Source organism: Doryrhamphus excisus, chromosome 6, assembly GCF_030265055.1.
Source record: "Doryrhamphus excisus isolate RoL2022-K1 chromosome 6, RoL_Dexc_1.0, whole genome shotgun sequence".
Lineage (NCBI taxonomy): Eukaryota > Metazoa > Chordata > Actinopteri > Syngnathiformes > Syngnathidae > Doryrhamphus > Doryrhamphus excisus.
Genome location: NC_080471.1, coordinates 12,331,330 through 12,346,625, shown reverse-complemented (window position 1 = coordinate 12,346,625; position 15,296 = coordinate 12,331,330). Strand labels below are relative to the sequence as shown.

General features: G+C 40.8%; 1 protein-coding gene across 4 annotated transcripts in view; it reads left to right on the top strand.

The window, feature by feature from the left end:
* wwox (WW domain containing oxidoreductase) overlaps positions 1-15,296 on the top strand; it is a 209,704-nt gene that overhangs the window by 105,923 nt on the left and 88,485 nt on the right. Inside the window, exon 9 of one of the 4 annotated variants that reach the window (XM_058076316.1) lies at positions 1,055-6,838. The exons of the other annotated variants lie outside the window; for them this stretch is intronic. Coding sequence (XP_057932299.1) covers positions 1,055-1,087 — 33 coding nt within the window. The 3' untranslated portion in view covers positions 1,088-6,838. Of the gene's footprint in view, positions 1-1,054; positions 6,839-15,296 lie in introns of those variants that run through there. 4 annotated transcript variants of the gene reach the window in all.

The following is a 15,296-nucleotide window of genomic DNA, read 5'->3' as shown; positions in this document are numbered from 1 at the left end:
CTCCAAATTGTCCATAGGTATGAATATGAGTGTGAATGGTTGTTTGTCTATATGTGCCCTGTGATTGGCTGGCGACCAGTCCAGGGTGTACCCCGCCCTCTTGCTCGAAGACAGCTGGGATAGGCTTCAGCACCCCCGCGACCCTCGTGAGGAAAAAGCGGTAGAACATGAATGAATGAATTGTGTAAGGAAAGACGTCAGTGTAACTTAGGAGACCATGAATATTAATTCTGCACACACAGTTATAGAATGTCTTCAATGCAATCGCTCTGTGCCAGTTCTTTATGATAGCCACCTCCTTAATATACAGTAAATAAATACAAAGACACAGAATAATCCGCAAGGATAATAGACGGTCTTCAAAGCCGACCCATATTTGAAAGTATTCCATACAAAAATCACTACTAGGTGTTACCCAAAAAAACAACCAGGCAACACGTTAAATTTTATATATATATACATATATACTGTGTATATATATATACTGTGTATATATATATACATATATACTGTGTATATATATATACTGTGTATATATATATATATATATATATATATATATATATACTGTGTATATATATATATATACTGTGTATATATATATATATACTGTGTATATGTGTATATATATATATATATATATATATATATATATATATATATATATACTGTATGTAGATACAGACCTGATCAAAATCTTATGAAAAATAGCTAGAATTTACCTTTTGCACATTTGGATCTTAATGACGTTTTAAGTCGAGCTACAATATGCAAAAGCAAGAAGGGGGAGTGTGACAAAAATCACTTAAAAAAAGTAATTTATTGAAAATGACAAAGTGAAATAGGCTGTTTATCAGCTTATCAAGAGTTTAAAACCATCACTCAAAAAATTACAAAAAACTCTCCAAGCCGGAACAAAAAATATCTCAGTAGGACTCAGTAATGACTAACTCAGTAATGCATGTGTATTGAACAATATGGAGCACATGTGGCACACTTCCGGTTTCCACCTCGGCGGCTGGTTGATTGTGTGATTCCTCATTCTTTGCTGCAGCTGCTGCTCATCACCGTGGCTGGCGTCCTATAACACATACAGCTATTTGGTGACCGGGAGAACCAGAGTGTACAGCTATGGCCGGAGAAGACTTATTATTGTTGGTATGCTGTTGTGCGTCCACGGAGGTGGGGAGAACCACAGTGTACAGCTGGAGGAGGCACAACCATGGCCGGCCAGTGTACACAATGACACACACACACTCCTCCCCTGCCTTGCCCGTGCGACCTGGCTGCATGCACGCAGAAAATCATTGCATCTCAATTTACTTTCTTTGCGTGCTGTCTGCGTGTTTGAAAACTCCTACGGGCGATTTTCGGAATTCAACTCCTCCTTAAAGTGCACTTCCAAATTGTTTATTGGGGGTCTTATAATAAAAAGGAAAGGAATTTCCTTTCCTTTCCTCAATATATTGAAAAAGTATTAACCTTAACCAACGTATTGAACCAAACATTGAATTTTGCGTATCATTGCACCTCTACTTCCTATGCACAATTTTTGTTGAAAAGGCTCCAGCAGATGGTTACGGGTGGTGGGAGTTCCTTCAGACGTCAGGAAGAATGGAAGCAAAGTGTGTGTTGATGAAGTTTCTGATTATGCTTCCTCCTATGGCTCTGGGAAGAATTACTGAATGCCATTTGGGTCAGTGCACTTTATGGAACTACACTTATGAAATACACCTCTCCCCCGCTTTTCTCTCTCTTCTCCCCCTTTATCTGTAACCCACCCTCCCTCTATACCCCTCCTCTAATTGGAGGTGCAATAAAGGTACATGCAGGGGGTCAGTGGTTCTTCAAGGTGAGCCCGAAAGCATGTTTCTTCCTGCAGATGAGCTCTCTCTGCTACCTAACTAACTTATTCTACAGAGGCTTTTAAATAGTTGCACTATGAAAACAAACTTCTCATCCCCTCAGTGTTCCTCTGTGTCCTTGTAGCAGCAAAGGGCACTCTGTGGGTGAATCAGCCAACTCACTCAGTATAGCTCACATCCTGCCAAGCAAGGCCTCATGGGACGGGGGAAAACTAGATGTGAAGGAAGGTATATGTTGTAGGTTGTAGGGAAGAAAATGGAGACACAACAAAAACAGTTTGGAGGAGAATATACACCACAACTCAATTTACCTTGACTGCCTGCTTGTTTTTATTGTGTGGTGCTGATGATGAGTCAGAACGCTTCGTCTCTGCATGTGTACCACCTCTGGCCAGTAGGGGTCATTGTAGTTCAACTTGAAGAGGGTTCAAAAAACACAGTATGGGGCCATTTCAACACATCGTCGTTTGTATTGTGCTTTTATGTTATTCATTTAACAATGTTTGTTTTTGTGGTTGTAATTGGCAGCGGTGTGTATGAAACTGAAAGAGGTGTGTCATATTTGCCCCTCTCATGCAAGGTAGCCACAATATTACAAACAGTCCACTTCTAACCCCTTAATTAAGTACTTTTAAAATCTAAAAACACACTTTTTCGTCCTTGGCTTTTGACCCTGCAGGAGACATTCCTGTGTGAAATGGATGTAAGGTGTTGAAAAAAATAGAAGATCAATGAGCAAATAGGATTCTAAAAATGAAAACATATAGCTTGTGCAGTGTTAAAGAAAATAATGTATATTAATTGTATGTAAATAATGTAAATAATTGTAAAATAATGCATCTGTAAAATAAGATAAACAAATAATAAAGTAAAATAGGAATACATTTTTAATAAATAAAATCATAACCAAGTTAGAGTAAGTGATGACATTGAGTAAATGATAATAAATTAAACAAAAAGACCACATTATATGACAATATCTCTTTTATATTGACAGTTAATTCTAATCATTATTATCTTTGTAAAGGTGGATATTTGACACTTACATTGGATCTCATTAGATTAGTGCAAATGTACCCGATATTGTGGCCCAGTGTGTGTTTAAATAAAAATCTGTCACAGAGCGACATGGAGTGGCACATAACGGAACACAGTTAGGCATCTGATTGTGGCATACGGCAGGCTGATAAAGGCCTGATGAGCAATTGGCAAGCGGTGTGAAGCAGGTAGCTCTTCCAAAAAAAGGCCACTACTGCACTGAGACACTGAGAAGAGAAAAGTGGCAGCAAAACCAACACAAGAGGATCATTACGCAATCAACCTTAATACTGTATCCTGATTGTTTTGTTGAGCAACTGTGATTGGCTGGCGACCAGTCCAGGGTGTACCCCGCCTCTCACCTGAAGACAGCTGGGATAGGCTCGGGCATACGTGACCCTCGTGAGGATAAGCGGTACAGAAAATGGATGGATGGTACATACACATGCACCATCCATCACAATTGTCCAGTAAGATACATTGTGGTTATTTACAGTTGTCTCTTGTTTATTGCTGTTAATGTATTTGTAGCAAGTGCATAGAAAACCTTTTAAAATACGGTTATGATCATGAAAGAGTCCTGTAGACATGAAATAACACCCCTATAGTCACCTTTACACTTGTAGATATCAAGTTCTCTTTTTGTTTTTGGACAGTATTAATCATTAATGGCATAAAACGGCAAAACCAAGGACCACCTGTAATGTTCTTTACTGTGCAGCCTTCGGTCCCATGCCAAAACTAGTGTGAACAGAAAGCGAATCACACTAAATATCTTTTTAAAAAGATTTTACCGAACCACAAGTGTGAACACAGACTATAGTGACTTTTAAGAGTACCTCAGCTCTTTTTTTTTGCTCCCTTTTGCTCTACATGACACTTGCATTGCACCTCTTGCCACTGACCTCACAAAGCAGATGAATATTAGATGAAGCAGAAGCCGATAGCAGAGTTCAGGACAGCAACGATTTTAAATGCAGGGAGCCGCCATTAACAGTATATCTGAAAATAGACAGAAGATTTTCCATAGATCATTAATGACGGGAAATCTATCCCTCTTTCCCTTCCTCCATATATATATATTTATATATATACGTATACACACACACATACAGTGTATACGTATATATCTCCCTTCCTTGCTCTAGTTTTCCACCTTCACTGTATTTCACTGGTGTCATCATTTTTTATTTTCTCATTGCTTTGTCTAGATGCCATTATGTCACAAATAAACTAGATATTTTGTCTAATGTGTGTTTAGTACATAATCCACATCCCCTCCTCCCATATTCCTTGTTATTCTACTTTAGAGCTGTAATCAGGCAGGGCTTGCCAATAAAGTTTATTATACGGAGCTAAGTGTCAATATCACACGCACGCCCAGGGCAGAGAGGTCCCTTTAATTAGAATAGGAGAGAGGGGGAGCTTGTGCTTGTGTGTGTCCATGCATGCTTATGTGTGTCTGTGCCATGTTTCCAAACACCACTGTTGCTTTCAAGCATCAACAATTGTAACTCCATTCAACGTGTAATAGGATGCAGGGGTAGGAAAAAAAAATCATAAAAAGCAGCGCTTTTATAGGAAGATCAATTCTTGCTTTACATCACTGTAGAGGCAAGATGTTTGAAATCTACACGGTTGGTCCGAACAAACAATAATCCCTGCGATATGAAGTATTGATTGCGTCCTGCTCGCTCTCTGTGCAGCTTTATTACTCTGACAACTTTAAGGGTTTTTATGAAGATGGTGTAACCTGACAGCCATATTTATCGTATGCACGTACTGAGGCATTGGACATAATCTGTTCCAGGGTCAAACTGTCACTGTCATTAGGCTTACTGCATCAGTAAGTTACAAAATATTTAAAATAGGTAAATATAAGACAAAGATGTCATGGTACGGGCCTTTTAGCTGGAAAGAGGTTAAGCTCTGTTCATGTAAAAAAACAAACTCAGGCTCAACACATTAAAGTAACATTTTAACAACCTTAATGGATGAAAGTGTAAAAATAAGTTGGCCCTTGTTAGTGGTGAAACAGAAAGCAAACCTCAAAAAATGTCTGAGGTAAGGGTGAAGGGTTGCAAATGTTCTGAAGTCACTATAGTTAGTCAATTTAAAATATAAAAATAGCATTTATATCAACATATTATAGCTGATGAATTTATATTTATATAGATATTAAAATGTTAATCAATAAAACACTGCCTCACAAAGTGAAACACATATTGAACTGCTTTTAATGATCATAAAAGTGTAAAAATAAGTTAAGTGCTGTAAATTGTATAACAGGAAAACAATAAAAATGCCTCAACGGTAATGGTGATTGTGTAACGAGGTGATGACCTGCAAGTGTAAAAAGAAGTGGGTCACTGTTTATTAAAACATAGGAACATCAAATCACTACGTCAACATTTGAAAAGTGTTTTTTTTTCAAGTTGAAAGCAACATTCATTGATGATTGTACAAGATTTAAATAAGCTAAGTCTATGCATCATCAGTATTCATCAGGAAGGGCATTCGGAATATAAAGGGCTCAAGCAATCACGATGTGGATCAAAGAAGATCAATTGTGGAGACGCCGTAATCAGGAAAAAGACGAAAGAAACAAACAATAGTGAAGCATCGTACGTTGACATATTGGGCTCTAATTTTGTTCACCAACGGGGTGGGGCCAGTGCACTTTGCAATTTTTGTGAGCGGCGCGCACCAACGCTTTCGTCCCTCCCACCTGTGCAAGTGGAAAAGAGAAGGCGTGCCCACAAAGTCCATAGTGCGTGTTGGCTAAGTTGTATACTAACATTGATTGGATGGTTACTGATCTGGGCTATGAAACATCCAGCACAGACACTTAAGATGAGCGATGAGTGGAACTTTTTCTGGCAGAGTTTTCACTTCTAAAATGTTGATTTGGGGCGGCAAGCCGTTAAGGGGCGTTGCCCCCAGTACACCCATCACGTTGCGTTCTCCTTACGCGTGACGTCTTTGATCTGACATCAGATGTGATGGGACAATTAATGTAAAAATGTACATGCTGGTTCAGACGCTTACATTAAATAGTGGTTGCTGGTTGCATTGAAATGTTGCCGACACTCTGAAAAACCTACCTGTGAGGTTTTGGTGACATGTATACACTGTGCACCTGTCATCCAATTTATCACTGCGCAGGGTGCGCTTCGCCTGCACCAAGAACAGACCAGATCCGTATTGGCGAGCTTTCAGTGCACCTTTGGTGCGCTGTTTTGCGCCAAGCTGAAAATGTGTACACCTCCTTTGGTGCGCCACCACACCCATCTCGGCGCAGTCTATTCACCAAATTACCAAATTAGCTGTGCACGGTGGTGCGCTGGACCAAATTACTACTGCGTGGGCTCCGCCACGCTCACCCCCCCCATGCCACCTTGCACTGCGCAACAAAATTAGAGCCCAAATATGTAATGCAAAAGTAAATCAGTTAAGAGTAAAAAAAAAAAAACAATGCACAAGTTCATCATGATGCGTACTGAACAGTTGATGTTATACATGACAAAGGTTGGAGTGCTGACTTTTTGTGTGACTTTGGAGGCGCATTGTTGCCCAAAAGTGGTTAAATCCCCAACTGTGTTTGCCGCTAAACGTTCAACTGTAGAAGTTCCATTCATTCTTTATCTTTTTTTTTTCTGCATTTGACTCCCTAACAAATCCTCCCTGAGTTCCTATGAGGCCACTTCCAGTTCAGACAGTCTGCTTAAAGTGTTGATAGGAGTCCCTTGTAAGATAATTCCAGCAAAGGGCATTAAAAAAAAACACCTTCCACTCCTAAACACCAAATTCCAGCGGTGGTGAGGGGCGGGCCGCTGGCTCCAATCTAATAGTAAAACACGAAACCATTTCCCATTACAATGTAAAGAGATTAAAGACAGATTAAACGTCGGTGCACGGGAGCCGGGCCAACGGCGGCCACCGATAACTGTGGCGGGAGGGGCGGTGGGGGACGCGCAATGAGGGAGAGCAGATGGGGGAGTAATTTGCGTGGGATGTGCTAGATGGGGGAAACATGGCTGTGTGTCAGTGCTGAGCGATGCCTCCCGTTCTGAAAGAAATCAATTTAGGGCGGGATGGGAACGGCATGCATACAATAATTGAATATTACTGCTTACTATCTCCTTCACATGCACGGCCAACCCGAGTGCTGGAAGTGGGGGATTGGCTTTAAGGCCAAATATTAAAAGACGCTAAGGGAATATGCTGATAATAAGTTGATCCTCTAAATAATCTCTTCAAGTTTAGCGCCTGATTGAGTGGTGAAAATGTATATGGAGAGTGTTTCAGATTTATCTTGCTGTGGACCGGGACCGTGCCCCATCAAATCTGTCGGTTGTGTCTGCGGCCTGCATGGCATGATCAATAATCACAACTGTTAATCAATGCACTTTTAAATGCGCATCGACTCTGCTTAGAAGGTTAGCCTCGTTGATTGGTTTACATTAGGCTAAGTAATGCAATCAACCAGTCGTAAAGAGTAGACCTGTCTTCACGAGAACTGTTTCATGTAGTTACTCATGTCGTTTTTAGGCATCCAGTGGTGGGTTAATGTGCTTCTTTTGCATTAAACACGTTTTCCCCCCAACTCCGTACCAACACAAATCACTTTGGTACCTGCAAAAGCAGGTGCTACTGAGTACTGTTGAAAGCAATCAATAGTAAAGAGCCAACTGTCTTGACGGGGGCTGTTGAACGTAGCATCATATCATTTTAGGCATCTGGTGGTCAGTTAATTGCTTATTTTGGATTAACTACCAGCTAAACTAAACTAAACTAAACTAACTAAAGCAGATAGCACTGCTTCCGCTACCTGCTCATCCGGGTTCCAAAAATACTTTGTCGATAGAAACCATTTCCGAATGCTCATATTCATAATTTCCATGACAATACATGGATAGTAAAGACCAAAAAAACATGCTCGGGATGCTTTATGTCATATTGCACTTCAGTGCCCTCAGTCTACTCCTGGATAAAATTTGTCTACGTCGCTGTTGTTCATGAGGTTGGCTCATACTGACAGATGTGTTCAATGCCACATGGTATTTGCTATACCGTTTCTAAGTGGAAAATCAACTGCCTGAAACTGAGCGGGCGCCATGCATGAATATAGTCTAATTTCAAATAAAATACGATGCACACTAATTAGTACAATACTGTTATACTTTTTGGATTACTCAAAAAACATTTGTCTTTTACAATTACATGGTATTTATTTATTCATTTTGCTAATTATAATCTCTTTAAATGGCTGCACGGTGTACGAGTAGTTAGCACGCAGGCCACACAGGTAAGAGACCCAAGCTCGATTCCCCCCTCGGGCATCTCTGTGTGGAGTTTGCATGTTCTCCCCGTGCATGAGTGGGTTTTTTTTGCGGGTACTCCGGTTTCCTCCCACATTCCAAAAACATGCTAGGTTAATTGGTGACTCCAAATTGTCCATAGGTATGAATGTGAGTGTGAATGGTTGTTTGTCTATATGTGCCCTGTGATTGGCTGGCGACCAGTCCAGGGTGTACCTCGCCTCTCACCCAAAGACAGCTGGGATAGGTTCCAGCATGCCTGCGACCCTCGTGAGGATAAGCGGTAGAAAATGGATGGATGAATCAATAATGCCTTTAAGGGAAATTTTTATTAAAAGCTTTTCTTAAGTTGAGAACTTTTTACAAAATGTTTAATCCTTATCAATATATTTATAGTAATTATAGATCAGTAGATTAGTGTTTTATTATTAGCATAACTTTTTTGTATCGATTGGCTGGGAGAACTCCATCCATTTAAAATGATGTTACTGAATATAGTTCACTGTCATGTAGTGCCATGGTGATTATCTCTATTATTTTTTTTTTTCTTCCACGCCTCTCGCCTGAAAACAGCTAGGATAGGCTCCAGCACCCCCGCGACCCTCGTGAGGATAAGCGGTAGAAAATGAATGAATTAATCTTTTTTTCTTGTATGTATATGCATACTAGGAACTTTTCTATGACCGGTGCTTACAATTAGCCCAGAACTGATTAAATCAAAGCTAATTCAATCTTAAATTGGTGCCTCATTTTCACTTGACTCCTCCGTACAAACTCTCATTAATTGTTTGAGATGATATTAGCCTGCACTGTTACCGATATCATTTAATCATCTCTTGAAGGTAATAATCAGCCATATATCAGGCTGCGTGAACAGGAAACATTTAATTAGGATAATTACTCATTAATCCACCAAAGGGCCCCTCCCCTTTCTGCATGTGGAAAGGTACCTCACCATGTGGTTGGATTGTTTGTGTGTGTATCCATGCGTGTATGTTCACACGGCTTTATCCCGGTAATATTCGTCAGTGTCTGATTTAGTGGAGTCAGGTTGCAGTAGCAGACTGGGAACCACTACATTTGTCTCCATTTCTTAATGGTATTTCAACAGCTCCTATACCAGCGGCCGTTCCTCATTTTAATGACTGGAGAAAAGAATGTCTGTTTGCGTGCGAGTGTGTGTGTGTCTTTTGTCTCCTTCTATCTCAGTAAGATGCAAAGATAGATTGGTGCTATACCTGAGCTTGTGTTTTGCACAAATACAAAAGTACATTAATGATATTTCCATGATTGATGTAGTCATGTCTTGTGGCCATTGAAGTGACAACACAAACACATGCATACACACACACACACACACACACACACACAGATGGTCCGCACAAGATATGACAATTACAAGAGTGGCTTTTAATCAATCTGAATGCAAGCTGAGACGGGGTGAGTTAAAAAACGAGGTATCACTGCCTCTCTATCTTTATCCCTCTTGTCTCTCCCTCCGTGTCTTTCCATCCTCAACAATTCCACTTTCTCTCTTTTCTAGGGTTGGGTATAATTTACATTTTGTCTGATACTGGTGCCAATCTGTACATTTGAAACGGTGACCTGGTGCTTAATATACAAATTTTGTATATAATATACAAGTTTTTTTTAACTTAATTTTGTAATGGTAATGGTTTTATTTCATTTGAACATGCATCAGATTACAATTGAATGCATCACATAATCAGTTCACAGTTCCACATGTCCAAAAGGAGTAGGAAGAAGCAAAGCTTATTAAATCCTACCCCTCCATCTGGTACTTTTACAATCAGTAACTGTTACATTTGTTCACTTCCTGCTTTCCATAATACAGTTTAAGGTTTTTTTTTTTTTAAATAATGCACCTCGTACCGAAGTACGAGGTGATATGACCATACAATGACATAATGGTTACCATAGTAAGTGTCAATCTAGTGATATATATATAGCACATCATGACTGGTTCAAGACTCTTCATCCTTGTATTTAGCAAACATCAACTGCTTGTATTGTTTTGAATTGGCTCATCGTTGTGCATTGTTTGAGGTCCTTACTCAATCCATTCCATAGTTTGATTCCACATACTGAAATGCTATGGCTTTTTAACATAGTCCTAGCATAGAAGTGTTTCAAATGTAGTTCTTCCTTGAGATTATATTTCTCCTCTCTTGTAGAGAAGTATTGGATGACATTTTTAGGTAATTGGTTGTTTTTAGCCTTATGCATTATTTTAGCTTTGCAACAATTAAGGTGAAAAGAATAGTAATATGACATCAGCGGTAATTCCTCTTTTTTTTTCTCTAAAAGGCGCAATGAAAACCAAAACATCCGAAAACCAAGGCAGTTTCTCCCATTGGAAAGACTTTTATCTTGAAATTTATTTGACTTCCTATGACCTTTAATTTAATAACTATTAATGTTACAGAGAGTACCGATATCTACTAGTTTTTTGGATGTGACTATTGTTTTTGTTGGCACCGGTGCCATTTTGGGACGGAGTTTTGATACCCATCCCCACTCTTCGACCCTTCCCTCCTGGAGCGCTTCATGTTTGACTATTAGCTGACATGCACACAGGGAGCATCGCTCATCTTCCCAATTTCTCCTCCCCTTTGCCTTGCTCCCTCCTTTCTCCTGCCCCATGTATAACTATTAGCAGACATGCTCTCAGGGAGTCTGATGAATATTTTAGCAGCCGCGGGGAGGGGCTGTGATCCTCCTCTGCAGCTTCCAGCACAGCTAATGGACCTGGGAGTGTGTATTTGTTGGCCTCCTGCACCCAACTGGAGCGTATTGTCCGCCTTTAGACCCCCCTTTTTTGTGTTTGGCTTGTGCGGGAAAATATGGGGGCATGTCAAAACAGAAAAATATTGAATTAAAAGTATTCACAAAACTTTTTGTTAAGGTGTCTTAAAAGAGCAAACAAGTTGATGTTGGAATACAACCCAAATCATGTTTCTTGACTACTCTTTCTCCAGTGCAACCGTAATGTAAAATGAATTAATTTGTTTCGGAGTCAAACTGTGGCCATCATGAGACCTAATTAGCCTCCAGTAACATTGTTCACTCTCATTCAAGTATAACTACAAAATCTGTGTATCATTCATTCATTTGAGTTTTCATAGGAAACCGACACTAAAACAAATGAGTATTTTCCATCGTAGACATCTCATAATTAAACAAAATGTCATGAGCTGAGAAGCTGTCAATTAGTATGCAGAAACACAGACGGCAGGGTGCATGTAAAAGTTATTTTATTAAGTACGGGCAGAGGCAGCAGGCATGAAACTTAGTTCAGGTGACAGCACAGGTGAGGACACATCAGTCAGTCGTAATGAACCAGCGCCATCCCTGCGGCGATGCTGGGCTTTTAAACCCCACTAATTGTAATTGCCACCAGCCGTGCACAATTACACTTGGGGTAAAGCGGCCACAACGTCCCCTCAGCAGGAAGTGCAGCACACCAAATTAAGAGCGCCCGGAACATGACATAAGATTAAGATATGCCTTTATTCGTCCCTCAGTGGGGAAATTTGTATTGCACAGCAGCAAGAGTACAGAATCAGTTAAGCAGTACAAAATACACAATATAGAAAAATAAACAATATAAACAACCCAAGTATTAACAAAATCAACAGTTTTTCCCAGAGTTATATACAATGCAGTATGTAGATAATATGAAACGAGATGAGATATATGACCAGTCTATACACTGAGATCTTGTTAGAGAGTTAATATGAGGCATTATGGAAATACTTCACATAGAACTTAGTATATTGCTTTTAAAGCCCCTAATATTGCACATTGAGGTTGATCAGATATTGCACAGTGAATGTGGTCTGGAGTAACTATACTGACTATAAAGCAAGTATTACACAGGCATATATGTTCATCTTGATAACTAGTGTAAAAAGTACATTTTTGCTGTATGGTTTTTGAGTTCACCTTGATCAGGATTGGAGGAGGAGCCAGTCTGTGTTGCTTACGGCGGCTTACTGCTGGTGCCTTGACACAAAAGTGTAGCTTTGTGTGCAATTTGCCACTTTCAAAACATTGTGTAATTATGTGACCAAAAGACTCCACACATTTTGTCTGTTCTTAAATTCCCACACTTCTATTCTGTCCACATAAAACTATTTCCGGGTGAAGTCGCTCATTCATTCATTCATTTTCTACCGCTTTTCCTCACGAGGGTCGCGGGGGCGCTGGAGCCTATCCCAGCTGTCTTCTGGACTGGTCGCCAGCCAATCACAGGGCACATATAGACAAACAACCATTCACACTCACATTCATACCTATGGACAATTTGGAGTCGCCAATTAACCTAGCATGTTTTTGGAATGTGGGAGGAAACCGGAGTACCCGGAGAAAACCCACGCATGCACGGGGAGAACATGCAAACTCCACACAGAGATGGCCGAGGGTGGAATTGAACCCTGGTCTCTGAGCTGAGAGGTCTGCGCGCTAACCACTAGACCGCCGTGCCGCCCGGGTGAAGGCGTTAAAAAAGTTAACTAAAATACTCACTCACACAGATGCTCTTCCTTCACACCTGTCTGGCGTCTGATTGGTGCAATGCACTGTATATATGTGTGTGTGTGTCTGCACTAATCTTTAGATGAGGGTCTGGTGGTTAAATCATGATGCATAGTCCAGGGCTGCTCTGGCCACTGTCATTAATCAGTAGAGGGGCGGGGGGGATGTATCTGCTTTTTATCCATCTCTTAAATCAGTCACTGCAGCTATCGGCAGCTCTTCCTCCTTACCTCCTATACCTCCTCACCGCACTCCCTGTCCAACCCCACCCCCCACCCCCACCCCCCACGGTCGCTGATTGAAGTGGCATTGTTTGGGAGACAAGCGGCGCTCAATCAATAGGCAGTCTCACTAAATTACCGTTTGCATGAAAAATGAAGGGCCGCCCAGCCTGATTCCTTTCAGCTGGGGGTGTAGCTGTGCTTGTATGTGTGCAGATTGGAGCCAGAGATAGCCACTGTAAGGAGGTGTCATTTTGTCAAGGGAGCAGGGAAGACAAAGTAGGCAGGTAGGAGAATGTGCATCTCCTCACCGTCTATTAAAGCATTGCCAGACCACCAAAGATCTGAGTGAGGAAAGAGAAGATGCGTTTTTTTCTTTTCTTTACATATTCACGTATTGATCATGGCTTGTTAAGGACTCCTTGTGACCCTGATGCGACACACTGACCCTCACCCTTCAACTTTACCTTTCACCCTTGACCGCTCTGCTGCTGCTTTGGATCTCCCCACCTTTTAAGCAATAGATGGAGAGATCTGTGGAAGGAGTCGTTCCATGCGGCATTCCGTCAGATTATGGATTTCCCTGATCGTGTGTGTGTGCACATTGTGTATTTGTTGATTTGGATGGCCAAGGTGTGCTGGAGTGAGGTCTCAGCCTCTGTGGCTGTTTGTGCAGCACCCTGACCCCCAGCTATTAATCATCTCTAGATGTGTGTTTACCCTCACTTCGGCTCGCCAGCTTGCAGGCACCTAGAGGGGCAATTAGAGAGGAACCACTGCCCCATGTGCTGTGAGGAGGATTGCCCCCCCTCCCACTTCACAATTCTTTGGTCTCACATACACATACACACACGCACACATCGAACCAGCCACACCTATAAGGTTTTTATTTACTTTAAAAGCATCATGCTGTTATTACAAGTGGCATCTTACCATTATGTTTGTATGGGAGACAGTTTGCATGTGTGTGTGTGTGCGTGTGCACGCCAGTCTGCCGCCCCCATAGGGCATACCAAAACATGCATTAGTATAAGTTACGTGGGGCTGAGCCTCATCCAGTGTACATATGGTAATGGATGGTGTGTGCGGAACATGTCAGCCACCTCATCATGTAAAAGCCTTTGTGTACAGGGGGAGCTTGGAGGGGGTGGCAGGTAGGCATTAGGCAATATAATGGCCTCTATTTTTACACCATGGAAACACACTTGAAGAGGCGACGCTTGTGAAGCTTTCAAAAAAGAAAGACTTGTGTGTGTGTGTGTTGTGGAAGGAAGAGAGGGGGTTACAAGTGGGTAAGTGGGAGAATAAAACTCTCAAACAGCCTGACTGTTGGACCTGTTTGCGCCAGTGTGTTTTACCGCTGGGCCTTATTTTCAACTGAACTTGTCAACTGTAATTAAAGCGCAAGTGCAATTACACTAGCTGTCACACAGAGATGATGTGTTCATTGCAGTTTAACTGTTAGTTTGGAGGATTAGTAACACTTAATTTGACTCCACGGGTAATGCATGCATTATGAATCAACCCATTTGTATACATCTGGATAAGAGATATGGTCATTTTTGTAAAAAATGTTTTAATTAGTATTTATGGGTGTATAGTGCTATAATTTATTATTATTATTGTGGGAATTTATATCGTTCTGATTATTTTATATATTTATTAGCATTATTTATATTTTAACTTGCGTACATAATTACTAATAATAGTAATTGCTATATTAATAAAGTAAATCTAAACCCTTTTCATAATAATGATGATCACAATTGTTCAGTCAATGTAAATAAATATAATATAATTACAATTGTTATTATACAATATTATTATTGTGATAATAGTATTGTTATTATTAAATGAATATTCATTCATTCATTAATTTTCTACCGCTTTTTCCTCACAAGGGTCACTGGGGTGCTGGAGCCTATCCCAGCTGTCTTTGGGCGAGAGGCGGGGTACACCCTGGACTGGTCGCCAACCAATCACAGGGCACATATAGACAAACAACCATTCACACTCACATTCATACCTATGGACAATTTGGAGTCGCCAATTAACCTAGCATGTTTTTGGAATGTGGGAGGAAACCGGAGTACCCGGAGAAAACCCACGCATGCACGGGGAGAACATGCAAACTCCACACAGAGATGGCCGAGGGTGGAATTGAACCCTGGTCTCTTAGCTGTGAGGTCTGCGTGCTAACCACTTGACCACCGTGTCGCCAATGAATCTTCAATTGTATGCATTTATTTCAAAATAAAGCAACATGGAAAATGAATGAATGATTGAACATACAT